At 43.5% G+C, this 18,601-nt stretch overlaps 1 protein-coding gene across 1 annotated transcript; it reads right to left on the bottom strand.

Moving 5' to 3' along the window:
• Nucleotides 1-180: 180 nt before the first annotated feature.
• slc22a31 (solute carrier family 22 member 31) lies at nt 181-18,290 on the bottom strand. Its single transcript, XM_072465866.1, has 9 exons — nt 17,838-18,290; nt 13,013-13,116; nt 11,995-12,149; nt 7,133-7,301; nt 6,072-6,217; nt 5,702-5,810; nt 4,798-5,012; nt 4,462-4,573; nt 181-3,251 (listed from the first exon to the last, which is right to left on the bottom strand). Exons 1-9 carry the CDS (start codon nt 18,228-18,230, stop codon nt 2,816-2,818), a joined length of 1,839 nt encoding a protein of 612 aa, XP_072321967.1. The 5' UTR covers nt 18,231-18,290; the 3' UTR covers nt 181-2,815.
• Nucleotides 18,291-18,601: the final 311 nt, after the last annotated feature.

The following is an 18,601-nucleotide window of genomic DNA, read 5'->3' as shown; positions in this document are numbered from 1 at the left end:
AGCCAGTGTTACAACAAAGCCATCAGTACTGCAGTCACCCTTTTACTTACACAACATCACATAATCTACTCCAATCTAATTTTCAAGTACTTAAAATCAAAACTCTGAAGGTTGCAAAAGGCTAGCTTCATCTAGTGGTCACAGACAGAAAGCCAAAGTACATTCATCACTGACATCAGCTGTGATTTTATGTTGTTTCACTTAAGAAAAGAAGAACAAAGATAAAATCCTTAAAAGCAGCAATCAAGTTAACAAACCTGGATTTTATTTTGTTTGTTCAGAAATGTTCAAAAATCCCACGTGTCCTGAAGGCAACGCACAAAGATCTAAATTAGATTCACAGGCAGATGGAAGCTCCTGCATTTCACACATGATTTCACATTACAAACTAATGAGAGGAATGCACCAAGAGTATAAGGCAGATTTAAGGCAATAAAGGGGGGAATATAGGGAGAATTTAAGCATATTAGCGGCTTTGATATTTTGCAACAATAAATCAAGGCCATTTGCTATTAATAGAAAAGAGAAAAACATAATGCAAATGCCCCCGACAACAAAACACTCCACGTGTGCTTTCAGAGTTTGGCAGAATCACATCAAATTGAGAAAAACTGGTTCACAAATGAGACTGAGTGAACTTCAGTGTCCAGTGCGTCATACAGCGCCCCCTAGTGGCCACTCCTCTCAGCTCTGTGACACTGCTGAACCAATACAGACCTAATGAAAAGTGCATGAGCGGTCTTTAAATGGAAAATTGCTGATGCTCACATGATACAACAGCAATCACGTGTTTAGGGCAGTGTCCTGTCGTAAAATGGACAGTTTTAGTTTGTCACGTGAAATCAATATTGAGAAGACAAATATTGGGCTCTATGGGTCTATATCAGGGGTGTCCAAACTTTTTTCACCGCATTTTGACACTTAAAAAGGGGCAGAGGGCCACAAACAACTTGACAATGTCGAATTTGTTGAATGACAAAGTGAATCATTAGAAATTTTGCATTTGACGTAATTGCGATGAGCCTCCACACCTTTAATTAGACCTAGAACATTAATATTAGGTTTGTATAACATCAATATGAATGTTCCTAATTTCACAGTAAAAAGTACTACTTTTTGTTGTTTGAGCCAACATAGCAGGAAGCTGGAGGGCCGACAAAAATTGGTCTGAGGGCTGCATTTGACTCCCGGGCCCTAGTTTGAACATGCCTGGTCTATATGATTGTTATGTTGATTTGACTAAAGCCTATACTTTGGTAATGAATTTAAAGCTCCCGTAACTTAAAGGTTGAATGGCCGATTTTTTTGGCCCAAATCTGAGTCTTATTTCCTCGTGGCGTGGACTGCCAATTTGTCCTGCCACGTATCAATCATAAAACCTCACCTGCAGCCGCGTGCGGTTCGTCCCACGTTTTCGCGTGTCTAAGCGCATTGATCTATCATAATATAGTTCCCTCAATGTACGGGAAAAAATTAAGACTGAGAAAGACTGTTCGAGCTGACTCAGAAGAGACGGAAATTTACGGGAGACGAGATGTGATGTGATCCATCGCGCTAATAAACAAACGCACGTGTGTGTTGTATCAGTCCGCACGGGGGAGTGCGCATGCGCACTTCCGCTTGAGTTCTCAAATCGTCCATTGCGCCTTTAAGAATAGGAGCATGTTTGTTTTCCCCCTGCCTGTTTCCATGGAAATGTTGCTCCTTTACCTATAATAAAACCACAGTGTAGCATAAAACATATTGAGGTCAGTATTTCTGCACTAATCTTGTATAACATTGTTATACAGGATTATGTGTATGCAATTTAGCTTTTGGTGAAAAAAGTTCAGTTTTACAATAAGCAACATGATCAAATAACTGATAAACAACATTGGTTCATGAGAATAACACAGCAATGTAACAGTGTAAAAATAAGACGATTGAGACATTTAAAGGTGCACTATGATTGGCACTTAGAGATGTTATTGCTTTGACTGGAATGTTCCACCGTATGGCTTTAAATTTATCTCATGGATGAAGGCAAGATACAAGACAGTTTTGTAGAGCTGTGAGCCTGTTCGTATTAAGAATACATGTATTTCAACCTATTTTTGAACAACAAAAGCAATTTGACCTAATAAATATACCAAATATAGATAATTAATACCATACTGTGGAACTTTCCAGGCAAAGCAGAAAGACAAACCGGTTGGCAGACTCATAGAAATATAATATATGTATGTATTAAATAATAGGAAGCGCGATGTTTGATGATCATGCCATCAAGCACTTTTTTCCAATAGTCGTTAGCATTAGTCCACATAAAACACAAGTTATGAATAATCCAGAAAGTTTGGGATGGCACCAATTTATGAGGTCAAACCTTTGTTAAAGGTTTAGTGTGTAAAACTGCCATCAAGTTAACCAACTTTAAGTTCAGATTTCTGATCTTGTGCACTTCTGGTAAGAGTCTAGTGATCACTAAACATCCTCTTTTACTGGTGAGGAGATCAGATAAATCACATAAATATCATTAATGAACATTTCATATTTGCAGGGATTGGAGTGACCATTCATCGGTATGTGGAGGAAAGTTTGATTTGATGTAACTGCGGTTAGCATTGACCAAGTGATCAAGTTTGTAGTAAGAGGCAGAGCTAGAGAATTTCGGGTCTATGAACATCTAAAGGCGGACCCTCCAGAAAAGTCACATAGTGCACCTTTAAATCCACAAATGTAAAGTGCGCTGTATCGGTTAAAGACACTTCAAGATCTTCAGAAGTAAAGTAGTCCCATAGTCAGAATGAGTCTATAAACAGGTAAACAGGACCGGTTAGATCACGCCACCATTACTGTCCTGCCCTGAACCGTCACTGTCCGACAGCAGAGGGGAATGTCCCGGGACTGCAATCCTATATGGCAAACTGTCTTTCGCCAGCATCTTTCTCGTGGCAGAAACTAAACGCGAGTAATTATCAGGGTTGTACTCGGACAGAGGGGCGCGGGTGCAGAGTAGCGGCAGGCTGTCTCGGTTTGGATGTGTCAGGAACAGGGGGGGTCGGCGCTGGCTCTCCCCCTCTTTGAGCGAGTCCGGGAGAGGCTTACGTTTGGTTTCGGGGAGGAGCATGATGCAGAGGACAGACAGAACGGCGAAAGAGGCGAAGATCACGTGATGCAAAAAGTATCCACCGTTGTTCTGGAGCTCCATCAGAGAAGAGGCCGCCATCCCCACGCAGCCAGCCGCCAGCACCAGGCCCAGGCACCCACCTCTGAGAAACAACACACACACAAGATTTATGATTTCTGCAATTGGTCGCTTGGTTTGTGGTTCAGTTATTGGCAAGGAAAGTTTATTTGTAGAGCACCATTCTTACACAAGGCCATTCAAAGTGCTTCACACAGCAGGAAAAATGTATTTGAATCACAAAGACATGACACAACCTCAAAACAATCATGAAGCACAGCTAAACAAAAGTGTTTTTAGTGAAACATAGATCTGAGTGTCGTCTGCATAATTGTGATAGGACACAATTATATATGCAGTTAGGTCAGTGTATCAGCTGAAGCTTGAAGCTTATAGTTTTATCATTTTAGCTGCTTTTTAAAAACAATTCCTAGTATAGACAATATCCTTGCTTTTCTACCAAATTACCTTGAGGTGTTGCCAGGCTTCCTTTAAAAAATTATAAAATCTGAGTTAATGGTTAACACAATTTTAGATTGTCGTGAGCTCACTTCAGCACTAAAAAAGAAAGCAAAACACCAACTGCCTGGACAATTGATTTGGTTATATTTTAGGTGTGCCTCAGAATCATGTGGATCAAAAAAGGTTGGAAAACATTGGACTAGTGAAACTTTCCTGATACATCTCTCACTTCTAAGCCCCGACCAATAGATCCATGGCCCCGATAAGCGAGTGAACATGGCACCTCGACTAATGGAGCCATTTGTTCCTCCAGATGGCTGAATGTTTGTCATAGTGTCACGTAAGGTCATTTGTAACTCATTTAATGTAAAACTCTTCTTGGAAGACAGAAACAGATTATATCGATTTTTGTCATTTTGTGGCACATACACTTTATTAAACAGGACAGTAGACAGTGTGAAGAGGGAAATGTAAAATATATTAAGCAAATTGTTATTTTTATAATGTATTTTCTTATTGTCATTGTCAAATATGAGACCAAATGTAATGATATATCCCTTTCTGATAGATATTGCACTAACTTGGAATGTGACGGTATTAAACTCTGTGTTACGATTATTAAATGTTAAGTAAATGTGACATGACATAAACAGCCGATTAAAAGAACAGATTAAAAGCACTTACTGTTTAGTATATCGACTTGCAATGGAATATTTGGTGCTTTTTGAGTTCTTACAGTATGTTTATATTGTGTCGTGTATAACCTTAACACTCCTAGCACTAAAAACCATTACTATACAAATACAGCAAGAATGTGACTTAAAGACGCTGACCTGACGACAGTGGGCAGGACCTCGCTGGCGAAAAAGGCGCTGAGCATCGCCAAGGCCTGAGAAAACAGCAGCCCGACCACAGAGAGCACCAGCACCAAGCCCCCGCGCAGATCTGAGAGCAAAACAAGACCACTGAAGGACACGGTACAAAGCACTCAAAAACAAACCTCAAATATCATGCAATGTACAACGTTTCTAACACACACTAGGACCAGAACGCTACACAATGTCGTACTCTTGTATTTGGTGTCTTGATCCTAATCTTTCTAATATAAAAATGTGACAAGATGTTGACAGTTTCTTCACAAATCAAAGTAAATCGAGTAAATTACGCACATGGAGTAAGTGCCAGCAGCAGAAGTGAGGACAGTCCCGTTACGATGGCAGACAGTAGGAGCATCCCTCGCCGTCCGAAATGATTGACAGACAAACAGATGAAGACGCACGCCAGCGCCCCCGTCAGCACGCGGATGAAGTAGGTGAAGTAGAAGTTGGTGTTGTAGCTGTGGACATTTCGGGTGAAGCAGTACTGGATCCCTGTCCCAATGAACCTGTGAACAATATGCGAGTGTGAACAAAAGGAACGTCCACAAAAAGGTAACAGTGGGAATTAAACATACATTAAGTGCAGGGCATTTTGTATAATAGCTTGTAATTACCACTAATTTGAATTAGGTCATATGGATCACGAGGTTACATTATGTGTGTGGTAATAAATTTAAGTATGAGAAGCATTTAAGACTAAATATAATTAAAAGTAGGGCTGCAATGATTTGAGTCTTTTGTGCATTTGAGGAAAAAGACAATTTAACCAGTTAAAGCCAAAATATACTGAATGGAGAGTTCCCGATTGTCTTTTTAATGAGAAAAATAAAATGTTTTCAAAGTTAGATGATAATGTCCCACCCAAAAATAAATATATAGTGAAGTAGTGCTTGGGTGCTTAAGAAACACAATAAAAACAATACAATACAGAAGACAATTTGTGCAGACATTTGTAAAATCAGTGCAAGCAACATAATCCGAACTTCATTTGAATAAAGGTAGTGCGTTTACAACCCTTTTTCACAATAAATGGCCCAGATAAGGATTAGCAATGGTTATAATACTTAACGATGATGTCCGCAGATGATTAGTCACAATGATCCCATAATTAAAAGACAAGTATAACTTTTTCTAACTCTCAGGACTCATTTTGAACCAAGTATGGCACTGATCAGAAGATGATGCCGGGACTTACAAAGTGAAACCGAGAATGAGGCAGTTCTTCCAGATGACTCGAGTGCGACGCAGCTCCAAAAGTGTGTGGTAACTGGGCTGAGAGTCCTCTCCAAACGTTGAGTCAATGTCTGTCAACAAGTCAGGCACAATTCAGTATAACAGAGACACCACCAGATTAAACACGCTTTGACCTCGTAACAGACGCTTTTACAAAGCGCTGGATGCCGGCATTTATTGGAACTTGAGTAAACATAGTAGTAGACATTTTGGAATACATTCTTTGCTTGTTTGTTTTTATTAAGTGTAAAACAAGGCTGTACGTTCAATGAAACTGATCGTTATTTCACTGAGAAGAACCATTAATGAAGCGACTAATCTAAACTCGTTACCCGTCAGTGCGGTTTGGCCTGGGTACAGCTCGTCAGGCAGAGAGGATCCGTTCCTAGAGCTGAAATCCTGGAGGCTTTTCTTGGCGGCTGAGATTTGCTGCGTGGCCAGGAGCCAGCGAGGAGACTCTGGGAACACGGAGCCACAGCTGAGGAGGAACAGAGCTTGTTATCATCTGTACAGGAACAATTTACATGTTACATCACAGAGCCTGTAGAGGGGTGCACACTGTATCTGGAGACAGATTTGCATATGAACTGCTTGAACCACTTTAGATAAGTGCATGAGACACAGTGCCTCTACAGGGTGTGCTGTAGTGTAATGGCCCGCTGTTGAACTCAAGTATGCAGATTTTATTTATTTATTATAGATAAACCTCTGCACCGTTTGAAATCACTCTTTTTCCCCACACTTTCATCTGTTTGTTCCATACACATACTGTATATAATTGACCAGCCGTGTTGACGCACTAGTCACAGTTAGCTAGGGGAAACAAATGGATGTTTAGCCAATAAATAAAATAAAGAAAAATGAAAGAGAAAATTGAATTCGGTCAACTGGACAAAAGTGTTAAGAGTGAAGATGTTTCACCAGGAACTGAAGCTGCTTGGATGAGCGGTGAAACGTCTTCACTCTCAATCATATTATTGCTATCACTAGTGTGAAGCTGTGAGGTTATGCAATGCGTTTGTATGATTTTTACAGTCAATGTGTATGAAAACGTGTTTGTGTTGTGTTCAGTTTAAGGTCCTGAGGTAAAGTGTCCACTGACATGTCAGATCCTGTTCACTCATGTATTAAATATATACTTTCAAAATAAACAGCTAGAAATTAGATCTAAAAAGGTTACACTTAACAACATACTCTAGTTTTACATTTGTATTGCAGGCTTTTAATATTAAAATCTATTTGACAGAATACAATTTTGAATAAAAAAAATCCTGAAGTACTTGCACATGCAGCAGATTCGGCTGCAACAAAAAAGGCAATAAATAAGAAAACGGATGGCAGGGATGTACTCAAAGGTCAAGGAAAAGAAGATTGAAGAAAAAAAAAACCTCACCACCAGTATCCCAGCAGCAGGATGAGAGGCAGCGTGGCCACGGCCTGAAGGATCGGCCAATCACGGCACAGCGCGGCGAGACCCGGCAACAGCAGCTCCGCCAAGATACCAAAGAAACCGCTCACCATCGCCACCATGAGGCGATGGGCAGGATCACACAGCTCCAGCCCTGCACAAGGAAAAACATCACCTGCGTCAAACCGAGCCAGAGCAATCTGCTGAACTAATGCATTTTCCATCAGTAAACAGACATGAAAAAGCTCCTGCTGTGGTTTCATAATGAGGGAGTGAGTTACTGGCACTGATAAAAGCTTTCTTATTAGATGCAATAACAATGATTTTATACTTCATTATTCACAGGCGTGTTGTTTGAAGTGCATAAGTCAAACGCATCAATTGGTCTTCTGTAATAGCGAGGTTTTCCACAAAAGAAACGTATGTGAAAAGGCGTGTTACTTTTCTATAAAGGGAAAGTAAACGCCAAGCCTTTCTATGCAGTCAAATTGATTTCTTTCAGATGACCCAGCGTTCAACTTCTCTGTTGAAAGGTTTGAATTGTAGACATTCCAACATGTTAAGGCTTAGATCTAGTCTAGCAACATTTGCATTTATTTATTTTGAAGATTTAAACATGACATCTAGTTCAGTATTTATGCTTTAATTTACTGTCATAATTAAGATGCTGTGCAAGTGAGATCAAATAGTGTTTAAGACAAGTGTAAGTTTTATTTGTCTCTCCTGCGTCTTAAGTGTCTAATTTTTAACTATTATACGTGGAAGTTGTACAACAAACATATTATTTTGCTCACTAAAACAAGTATCAAAACTAGATACTTAAAATTCACATTATAGGACAGTCGGACCATTTCTGAATAGTAAAGAAACTGCTTATTACACTGTTTTGGAGGAAGGTAAAACCCAGAAGATATCTCCATTTGACAACAAGAACCAACTAATCCACACAAAAAGGCCACGTCTAATCCAGGAATTGAACCCCGGTCCGTCGTGCCCCACCGCTGCACCACAGTGTCCAACGCTTCACTACTTCCTGTTTACCCTGTCGCCATCAGCCATTTTGATGTAACCTACTTTGTTCCACTGACTTCTGACCTTGGCCACTAGATTTCTTCCACATCCTGAATGTTGTGAGAGAAGAAAAGAGGTCCTTCAAAGATCTCATTTCCTGCTCACTTCCTGCCCAACTATTGTTCGCCATCACACACGGGACGTCATCAATAACGTGTGTGCTCGCAACACTAGAAAACGTACGCAGGCTAAATCAGCAAAACCGATTTGAGAAGGAACCAGGTGTAAAATGACTGGACGATCTTTAACCTCCCACAATCCCTCGCTCTCTCACAGGCCCGGGGGCACAACCGCATCGTGTGTCGTAGTACAGATGTGTGAAAATGAAGTGGTCACTCTCAGAGCCCCACTCGACCACTTGGGAAAGCTAGGGAACAAATAAAAGCATATTTAAAAAAAAAAAAAGAAGTAAATTTAAGAAAAGAAATGAAGACAAATATGGAAATGATGATTGAACAAGTGTCATGATACTTGAATATCAAACACGATATTTGATACTTAGGTAAAGGCTTGATAGGGCTGATATTCAATACAAGTAGTGGAGTAATTTGATACTCTGACGATGGCAAATAAATACAGATTAGACAATAGAATGTCGTTTTAAACCCACATTTCTGTAATAAATGGTCATATTTACGAAAGGTCAGATGTGATCCCACTTTAACTACCATTTATTGGACCAAAGAATATATATATATAATAATGAGTTAAATTATATTTTGGATTTTGGTATTACTTTAAAATAACTACACTTTTAATAGCCATAATAAACTAAGAAGACATAATTCATAATTCATCCATCCATCCATCTTCTGCCGCTTTATCCGGGGCCGGGTCGCGGGGGGCAGCAGTCTGAGCAGGGACTCCCAGACTTCCTTCTCCCCAGATACTTCCTCTAACTCCTCCGGGGGGATCCCGAGGCGTTCCCAGGCCAGCCGAGAGACATAGTCTCTCCAGCGTGTCCTGGGTCTTCCCCGGGGCCTCTTCCCGGTGGGACATGCCTGAAACACCTCCCGAGGGAGGCGCCCAGGAGGCATCCGGAACAGATGCCCGAGCCACCTCAGCTGGCTCCTCTCGACGTGGAGGAGCAGCGGCTCTACTCCGAGCTCCCCCCGTGTGGCCGAGCTCCTCACCTTATCTCTAAGGGAGCGCCCAGCCACACGGCGGAGGAAACTCATTTCGACCGCTTGTATCCGCGATCTTGTTCTTTCGGTCACTACCCAAAGCTCATGACCATAGGTGAGGGTCAGAACGTAGATTGACCGGTAAATAGAGAGCTTTGCCTTTCGGCTCAGCTCCCTCTTTACCACAACGGTCCGATGCAGCGACTGCATCACTGCAGCCGCTGCACCGATCCGCCTGTCGATCTCACGCTCCATCCTTCCCTCACTCGTGAACAAGACCCCAAGATACTTGAACTCCTCCACTTGGGGCAAGGACACCCCACCCACCTGGAGAGGGCAAGCCACCTTTTTCCGGTCGAGAACCATGGCCTCGGATTTGGAGGTGCTGATTCTCATCCCAGCTGCTTCACACTCGGCTGCAAACCGTCCCAGTGCATGTTGCAGGTCCGGGTTTGATGGAGCCATCAGGACAACATCGTCTGCAAACAGCAGAGATGAGATCCTGTGGTCCCCAAACCGGACACCCTCCGACCCCCGACTGCGCCTAGAAATTCTGTCCATAAAAATTATGAACAGAACCGGTGACAAAGGGCAGCCCTGGCGGAGTCCAACATGCACTGGAAACAGGTCTGACTTACTTCCAGCAATGGAACACAGCTCCTGCTCCGGTCATACAGGGACCGGACAGCTCTGAGCTAATTCATAATTCATAATGAACAAATAGTTTATCATGAAAGATTCAGGCTTGGTAACTACTTAATCAACCCCTAACTGTGAATAATCCTTAATAAACCATTTGTTCATTATAAGTTATACACATTTTTGTTTTTTTGACATACATATTATTAAGTTGAAAAGCACACCCCCTCCACTCCAGCTGCCCAACCCAACATTATCTAAAGGAGGTTCAAACGTCCATCTGGTCCTGATCTGGTCCTGACCCGGCTGGAATGTGGGAGTAAGTCGGAAAGCCCCATTCACAGAGACATCTACCTACGTCAACACAACATCACTAAATCACATTCCTGCAATACTTCCGTGGTTATACAACAAATGCCCTCTGTGGATCCGTGTAATCCAGAGACATCTCCACACAGACATTCACACAGAGATGTAAACGGAGAAGTTAAAGTAAGAGGAGACGAGCGTCCAGCGGCTGCTTCTGTCCGTCGAAATGTAGCACGAGCACGCCATTCCTCAAAAGATAAAACCCAACCTTGGATTACTCTCTGGGAACTGAACAACCCACTTCAATAAGTTGTGTTCACATTCAATAATAATCTCAGACTCTGTGGGACATTTACCGTAACAGAAATCCACAAATGTTGACACTTATCAGTATCTTTTTAGCTCCACAAACCATAGTATTTCTTTGGAGTTGAGTAACAGCACCACTTCATCAGGCAATTGTGAAAACATAATTTCCCCTTTGTTGACTTATACTGAGCGAGAAGACGCTGAACTTTGTGCGAGTTTTTGTTTCGTGTGGATGGGACCAGCGCCTGCAGAGATATGAACCATAAACCAGGTCAACAAATCTGCAATCTGACAGTCAAACGGGGAAATCCACAATAGAAAATGTCACGAGAACACAACCTATTTATACTTCTTATAATTTACCAGTATTTAAATTAATACAAGTGCCTCAAAGCAGACTCAAATGGTACTGTTTGGTCCATAGTACCGTATTTCACACTTTTCATAGTTTTTCACACCTTTTTTCATAGTTTTGGCCGGGGTGCGACTTATACTTATATTTATACTTATATACTTATACTCCAGTGCGACTTGTATGTGATATTATTTGTTATTTTCACACTTGCAACCGCATTTCATACTTCAATGCAACTTATACATGTTTTTTATCTTCTCTATTATGCATTTTTTTGGCCGGTGCAACTTATAGTCAAGAAAATACGATATAGCATTATGCACATCTATCTCCATGGAGACAAGCGGGGGGGGAGAGAGCTAGCTACTCTACTGTGCTGCTGTATATATACACAAGATAACCTGACTAAAACAATTAGCAATTTGAAATTTGAGCTACTTTCAACATGCTTTAGGTGAGCTTTTTCGACAGCCTGGGCCCTGGTTATGCCAGTTTGTTGGCACGAGCTCGGACGCAGTGCCAGTGATGACTCAGAGCGACGACAAAGTACTTCCAAGAATAAACAGAACTCAGCTGATCGTGTGTACGGATCTTCACTTCGACTACAGCCCGGGGGTGAGCAGAGGTTAACGTACAACTGAAGTTTCTACATCAATTACATCAAAAACTTTTAGTACCGTAGAAGATATTTACTACTTACATTTGATTAGGAGCAATGGTAAAAAAAAAACGCTCAAAATCTGTTCAAGTGAATGTCCAGTTACATGTACTTGAATGAGTAAATGATAAATTAGTACATTTACTGCTGCAAATGTTGTACCAGGTTAAAAGTATGGACTATGGATGAACGTTACTACTCCAACTATTTTAAATCAGTCTTTTAAAGCTGAATTGGGCACATATTCTGCAGGTTTTTAAAGTTGAATCGACCGCTCAAGCTCCTCCTGTAGCACATACACATGACTTTGTTTAAAAGCTTGTCTTGACTCATTCACTTTGATGAGTTTGAACAGTTTGTGTGTAGGTGAAACAATACTCACTGCTGATGTATGTGGACACGTAGACTCCGGCGAGCGTGCAGCCTTGAGCGAGGCGCAGCAGCAGGAAGGCCACAGCGCTGTTGGACAGACACATGGACACCCCCAAAAGACTGGACAGACTCAGAGACAACAGGAAGCTCCGCCGACGACCAAACCTGCAAAGAAATCACAGAAGACTTCAACATCATTTTAGACTGAACCACATCATCTGGGGTGCCTCTAATCTTTATCTGAGCACAGGAGGAACAGACTGGAGAAGAGGCTGTTGGAATTGTGTTTTTCCCAGCATATTCATACAAAACAGTCGGGGTTCGGATTAGTATTTGTATTTTTAAATGATCATGTTATTATTATTTAAATGATTGGTTATTTGTTGATATTTTAATAAGCCTAGTTTGTATTATCTGTTTTAGGTTATGATCCTATATCGATGTCACAACATTTTTAAGCTGCCAACTCATGACACAAAGTCACAGGCCGCACACAGCCCTGACCGCTGCCTTCACCTGTGCACACACTCGAGTGCAGCAGCTGCACAGGCCGGCTGCTCGGCTGAGCTGTTTGTGGAGGCATTTCGGCTTGAGGATGTTACAATATAAATCCGTAGTTCTTAAGTAATCCTCCACTGTTCAGTTTTAAGTCGTGATTTTGGATTGGTGTAAGAAAGTGTGAGTGTTTTGATGTTTGTGAGTGTGAGCTTTTCCGTTCAGGGCCACAGTAAATATGTTTTCTCATGGAGATTTTATCTGATCAGGAGCGCAATAAAACACAAAACTTAAAATAAAATGTTCCACAGTACGGCTTCAGCAGAAAAGTTATAAAGTGCATGTTTAAATATTAGCAGCCTATTTGCCTAACATTCATATTGCACATCTACTTTAAATATGATACTGTACTTCACTGTACATTACTGTATGGCTACATGAGCATTCTTTTTACTGTGAAAAAAGACTACCGTACATTTTCAGGCCTCATTAGGTCTTTACTGTAGTTTTACAGCTTCTACAGCTTCTCTTACCAGTCGCAGAGTGTACCCAGGAGGATGTATCCCAGAATCCAGCCCATCATGAAGCAGATGTGCTGCAAAGGGATTTTCCAGTAGTCGTTACAGACCAAGTCCCACTAGAAACAAAGGATTAAAGTTAGGAAATCTTTCATAATATTCACTTTATCAACAATTAAGAACAAGGCCAAAGATTCTAATTTACTACTGAACTATTATTTTATGCAAACTCAGAGTTCCCTTTCAGTGGATGATACAATATAGCAGAGAGAGGAGTGAGAGGAGGAATGTCCCAGTAACTGAGTTAAAATGCCTGCTCAGGCCTGATTCAATTAGACTCAAAGAAGAACGAGCTCCCAACTCCTTACATAAGTGCATTATCTATACCTCTCGACTGGCATTGGGTTCACTTCAATATTCACGTGTACAATGTGAGGTGCATTAGTTTATGTTTGTGTGTCATACAAGAAGATGTAATATGAGTTTGTTTGTTTTCATGTTCTTCTCAGCTGCTGTTCTGGAAGTATAAACGGCACAACTGAAGCTGACCAGCTATGAGGCAACTAATCGATATATCTTTCAGTCCAGAAAAAAACATTTAAAACTTTAATTGTGGCTGAATGCTTGTTTCATTTTGATGGTGTACACATTTTAAACCTACTATGTCTTGGTTGACAGCACAAAAAGGGAAAAGAACGACACAACAACCAAACACAGTGGAAAGTGACACAAGGAAAGAGGAATCTGATGTCTTTTGTGAATGCTAAAAGAGACATGGGAATTCTCAGGATGTCGCATGAATGGTAAAGCAAAATACAGGTTTAGCTTTTTTAATAATTGACCCGCCATTTCTTTTGGAACTTGACTTAAGGAGCTCTTGGTTGACTGAAGGAATGACCAGTGCATCCAATAGTTGCCCGAAAGAGGCTTGTTCTGGAAAAAGCTCTCAAAAGTATCTCCAGGATTTGAACATCATGTATCTGATCTGAAGTGTCACTGACGACACGATTACAGACGATCACGCAGCGTATCATCTGTAAAAGGAAGATTGAACTCACCATTCATTTCCAAATCTTTAGAGAACACGACATACATTCATTCTATATTCTGCTGTTGTGCATATGAAACCTTTAAAATCCCACCAAAATAATGAGTTGACTAAAATAAATATCAGCTTAAGTACGTCACTGCCCCGATGACCTTTGCACTTTGACGTCCTGCATCTGTGTAAATAGAGTGATGATGAGCTCAGTCACTGTCGGCCATGTTTTCTCTGGTCAATACACCGGGGTTTCCTCTCATCTCGTATGGGACAGAGGAAACGGGAGGCGTGAGGGCTGTGTGAGGGGCGCAGGAAGGAACAGGAGACTTCCCCGTCCCACCAACATTAATGTCCAGTACAAAAAGGTTTCTTTGAAGATGTTAATAGTCAAAGAGGGGGCGGTCAACCATAATGACTTTAACTGTATCAACAAAGTTATCATGTTACAAGAGAAGCAAACGTGTCGCCTGCAGAGCAGGAGCCTGAACTAAATAAGATAACGTCACGTATGAACTTGCTCAAAAAGAGTCTTGTTCATTGCCAAGACTGACAGAGAAGCGGGTCTTAAAGGTGCACTATGTAACTTTTCTGGTGCAAGGTCCGCCACCCGCTCATCTCTAGATGAGTGTTAAACAATAAAGGCATTGAAGTTAAACTTATCTCCATGGAGATGAGCAAGTAACTTCAGCAGCAGGAACAGGAACATGGACTTATGACCCAGGTGAAATCTGCAGTGTTCTCACTGAGGGGTTTGGGCATGGGGCCCCGCCATGCTGTGGCTGGGCCCCCATGCTGTGGCTGGGCCCCGCCATACTGTGGCTGAGCCCCTGCCATACTGTGGCTGGGCCCCCATGCTGTGGCTGGGCCCCGCCATACTGTGGCTGAGCCCCTGCCATACTGTGGCTGAGCCCCTGCCATACTGTGGCTGGGCCCCCATGCTGTGGCTGGGCCCCGCCATACTGTGGCTGAGCCCCTGCCATACTGTGGCTGGGCCCCCATGCTGTGGCTGGGCCCCGCCATACTGTGGCTGAGCCCCTGCCATACTGTGGCTGAGCCCCTGCCATACTGTGGCTGGGCCCCCATGCTGTGGCTGGGCCCCGCCATACTGTGGCTGAGCCCCTGCCATACTGTGGCTGGGCCCCCATGCTGTGGCTGGGCCCCGCCATACTGTGGCTGAGCCCCCGCCATACTGTGGCTGAGCCCCCGCCATACTGTGGCTGAGCCCCCGCCATACTGTGGCTGGGCCCCCGCCATACTGTGGCTGGGCCCTGCCATGCTCAAAAGATACTGCCAGGTATTAAGATAACCGCGCGACCGAAAGGCATTGCGGCGCTCGCACAGTGATCTTAGGGTGCTGCGGCTGTGCTTTTTACTTTTTAAAATGTTTTAAATACTTTTCGTGAGGTTTATCCCACCACCATCTTTCAACCTCAGCCCAGCGTCCTTACGCTTAATGCAGCCCACGCGTGGGACATGGGACTTCTTCTTTATTCATTCAATTTTTTTCCACTATTTTATAAAGAGGAACTCTCAAGCTGCTTTAAATAATATAAGAGTTTTCCATCTTCGGCGGGACGGATTAAAAGGTCTGGGGGGCCGGACTCCTGGTTTAAAGGGCCTACAGATTGTGGTCTGGGCTTGAATTGAAAGTGATATGGTATAAGCAGTGGTGGGTAGTACTCAGGTACATTTACTCAAGTACTCTTACTTGAGTAGAGGTTTTGGTTGTCACTTTGAGTATGACAAAAGCTTTACAAACCCCCGCAAAACAAAACATCACATTATTCAACCGTTGACACTTCCTGCACCTTCAGATATGATTATCTTTATAAATGCTTGAGTCTATTCTTTGAAAAGAGCAGAATCTGTGCATTATTTCATGTCTTGTCAGTTTAATTAGAGAACTCATAAATATGATTTTAAATATATTTTCAATATGAACTTTGGTCAGTCACTCCAGTAGTAGTTTCTCTAAATAGAGCTACTTTTCGCTCTAACTTGAATCATCATTTGGGTCAGTGCTTTTTACTTCTACTGACTAATATCATTTTAACGTGATGTCATTGTTGCCTAGTTCAGCTTTTGGCTACTCCACCTTTTGTAAAGCTCTACATCACACCTCTGAGCTGGAGACATATATTGGGACATATGAGACTTGTAGAAAGATTCAATTTAGTTATAGTATTTTTAATCACTGTTTTTAGTGTTTACAAATAAACACACCCAAAGAGCTTGTTGCAGAAGTCATCAATCATAACCATCACAGCCATGATTAAACTATTCCTCTGTGTTGACTGACAGACGCAGCAACACCGGGAACAAACTGTGCTCAAGGGAAAATCGCACCTGATCCAGAAAAACAAATATTGACCGAAGTGAACTCTTCAAACGGGTTCGAGGGCGTCCGTCTCCTTCGTCTCCTCCAGGTTTCTACTCCTTCCCCACAGGCTTTTTAGCAGCAGTTGAGAAGTACAGTTGACGCTCTGGGACAGTTGACGCTCGGGGACAGTTGACGCTCGGGGACAGTTGACGCTCGGGGACAGTTGACGCTCTGGGACAGTTGACGCTCTGGGACAGTTGACGCTCTGGGACAGTTGACGCTCGGGGACAGTTGACGCTCGGGGACAGTTGACGCTCGGGGACAGTTGACGCTCTGGGACAGTTGACGCTCGGGGACAGTTGACGCTCTGGGACAGTTGACGCTCGGGGACAGTTGACGCTCGGGGACAGTTGACGCTCGGGGACAGTTGACGCTCGGGGACAGTTGACGCTCGGGGGCAGTTGACGCTCGGGGACAGTTGACGCTCGGGGACAGTCGGGGACAGTCCCCGAGCGTCAACCGCTCGGGGACGGTTGACGCTCGGGGACGGTTGACGCTCGGGGACGGTTGACGCTCGGGGACGGTTGACGCTCGGGGACGGTTGACGCTCGGGGACGGTTGACGCTCGGGGACAGTTGATTCTCTAACCTTCTGTTGGTTGAAACAAAGGAGCTCCTGCTTTTGTTTCTGTCAATTTTGGGGCGTAACAACAATACATTGAACCGAAACAGGACAATTACTTTTTACATGGTTCTAGTTTCAGTGGCAAGTGGCAAACGCTTGTCTCTTTTACAACTTCCCAGACAAATGTAGGTCACTGTTAATGAAGTTGGGTTTGAGTGGATGATTCTAACTCACATGCCCAATTTTAACTGCATTTGTATGGCCTGAAATACATTAGAACATGTTCTCAATAACCACACAGTGTCCTGGATTGTGCTTGAACAGAATTATTTTGAAGATTGTTGCATCCAATACTGTTTGAAGAGGCAAGATGCACTATGTAACTGCTCTGTACCTGCTTAACAGCCTTCACTGTTCCAAAGTATGGATTTGGTTTAGATTTGATCCATCTCCATGGAGACAAGTAACAGGTCATGTCTGTGGAGGGGCAAGTCGGCTCAAAAGTTTCACAAGGATTTTTTCAGCATAATGCCATGTTGTGGACAACAGCCAGATCAGACGTAGAGACGAGCAGGTGCGGACACTGCACCAGAGAAGTGACGGAGACAGATCTTAAGAGGGTCTAACACAGACCCATGGGGTCTTAGTCTTACCCATGGGGTCTTACCCATGAGACCTATGGGTCTTAGTCTTACCCATGGGGTCTTAGTCTTACCCATGGGGTCTTACCCATGAGACCTATGGGTCTTAGTCTTACCCATGGGGTCTTAGTCTTACCCATGGGGTCTTAGTCTTACCCATGGGGTCTTACCCATGAGACCCATGGGGTCTTAGTCTTACCCATGGGGTCTTACCTCAGTGACAAAGTTGCTCTGGAGCCCCGCCGCCAGATGGTAGTCCCAGCCCCGGGTGCAGGACACTCTCTCCCGGGGCGCATTGTCCGACAGGTCGGAGGAGTTGGGCGGGTACTTGAAGAGCTGACAGTGGCTGAAGGCCCCCGTGTCCTCGGCCCTCGGGACAGTGATGTTGAGGTAGCCCTGTCTGGAGAAGTTACTGAGCAGAAAGGCGGAGGGCAGAAGCTGCGGGTCCGGTTTGCAGTGGAACTCCTCCGGGATGTGCGTAAAAAACACGTCGCTAAACAAGTTGAAAGCGACCGCAAAGTTTGGGAACCAGCTGAAGACCACCACGAGGCGGTTGTAGCGGCCGTATCCGCCCGTGAGCGGGAGCACTTTGCCCTCGTAATCCATCTGAATGCACCGGTCTGAGGCGACACGCGGGTCACCGCCTCCGCCGCCGCTGCTGCTGGCCATGGCATAAGGTCTACTGAGGAGCGCACACTGCGAGCGGCCCCGAGGAGGAGGGGCCCCCAGGAGGAGGGGCCCCCGGGGGGAGGGCCACACCTGCTGGAGGCCCGCGGGGATCAGCTCCACTCACCCTCAAGAAACAGCTCATATTTCAGTCATATTTTTGGATCAGACTCATGGGGCCGCGTGACATACAAGAGTCAATATTATTAAGGCTACTTTATAGAGCTCTAGTCTGCTAAAAGTACATGTGTGCAGGGAACAGACGGCAACGAGCTCCAGTATTTTATTGAGATGGGCAGGTAAAATAGTCT

The sequence above is a fragment of the Eucyclogobius newberryi genome, unplaced genomic scaffold (genome assembly GCF_026437365.1).
Source record: "Eucyclogobius newberryi isolate DKJ021-1_F unplaced genomic scaffold, fEucNew1.0.hap1 SCAF_5, whole genome shotgun sequence".
NCBI lineage: Eukaryota > Metazoa > Chordata > Actinopteri > Gobiiformes > Gobiidae > Eucyclogobius > Eucyclogobius newberryi.
This window is presented reverse-complemented; position numbering and strand designations above follow the sequence as displayed.

Bases quoted from the DNA above. Each gene is read 5' to 3' on its own strand.
- slc22a31 (XM_072465866.1), bottom strand. From the start codon at position 18,230: ATGGATTACGAGGGCAAAGTGCTCCCGCTCACGGGCGGATACGGCCGC. The intron at 13,117-17,837 runs GTAAGACCCCAT...CTTTGTTTCTAG, and splicing joins AGAGCAACTTTGTCACTGAG to TGGGACTTGGTCTGTAACGA. The intron at 4,574-4,797 runs GTGCGTAATTTA...TTTTGCTCTCAG, and splicing joins GCTGCTGGCACTTACTCCAT to ATCTGCGCGGGGGCTTGGTG.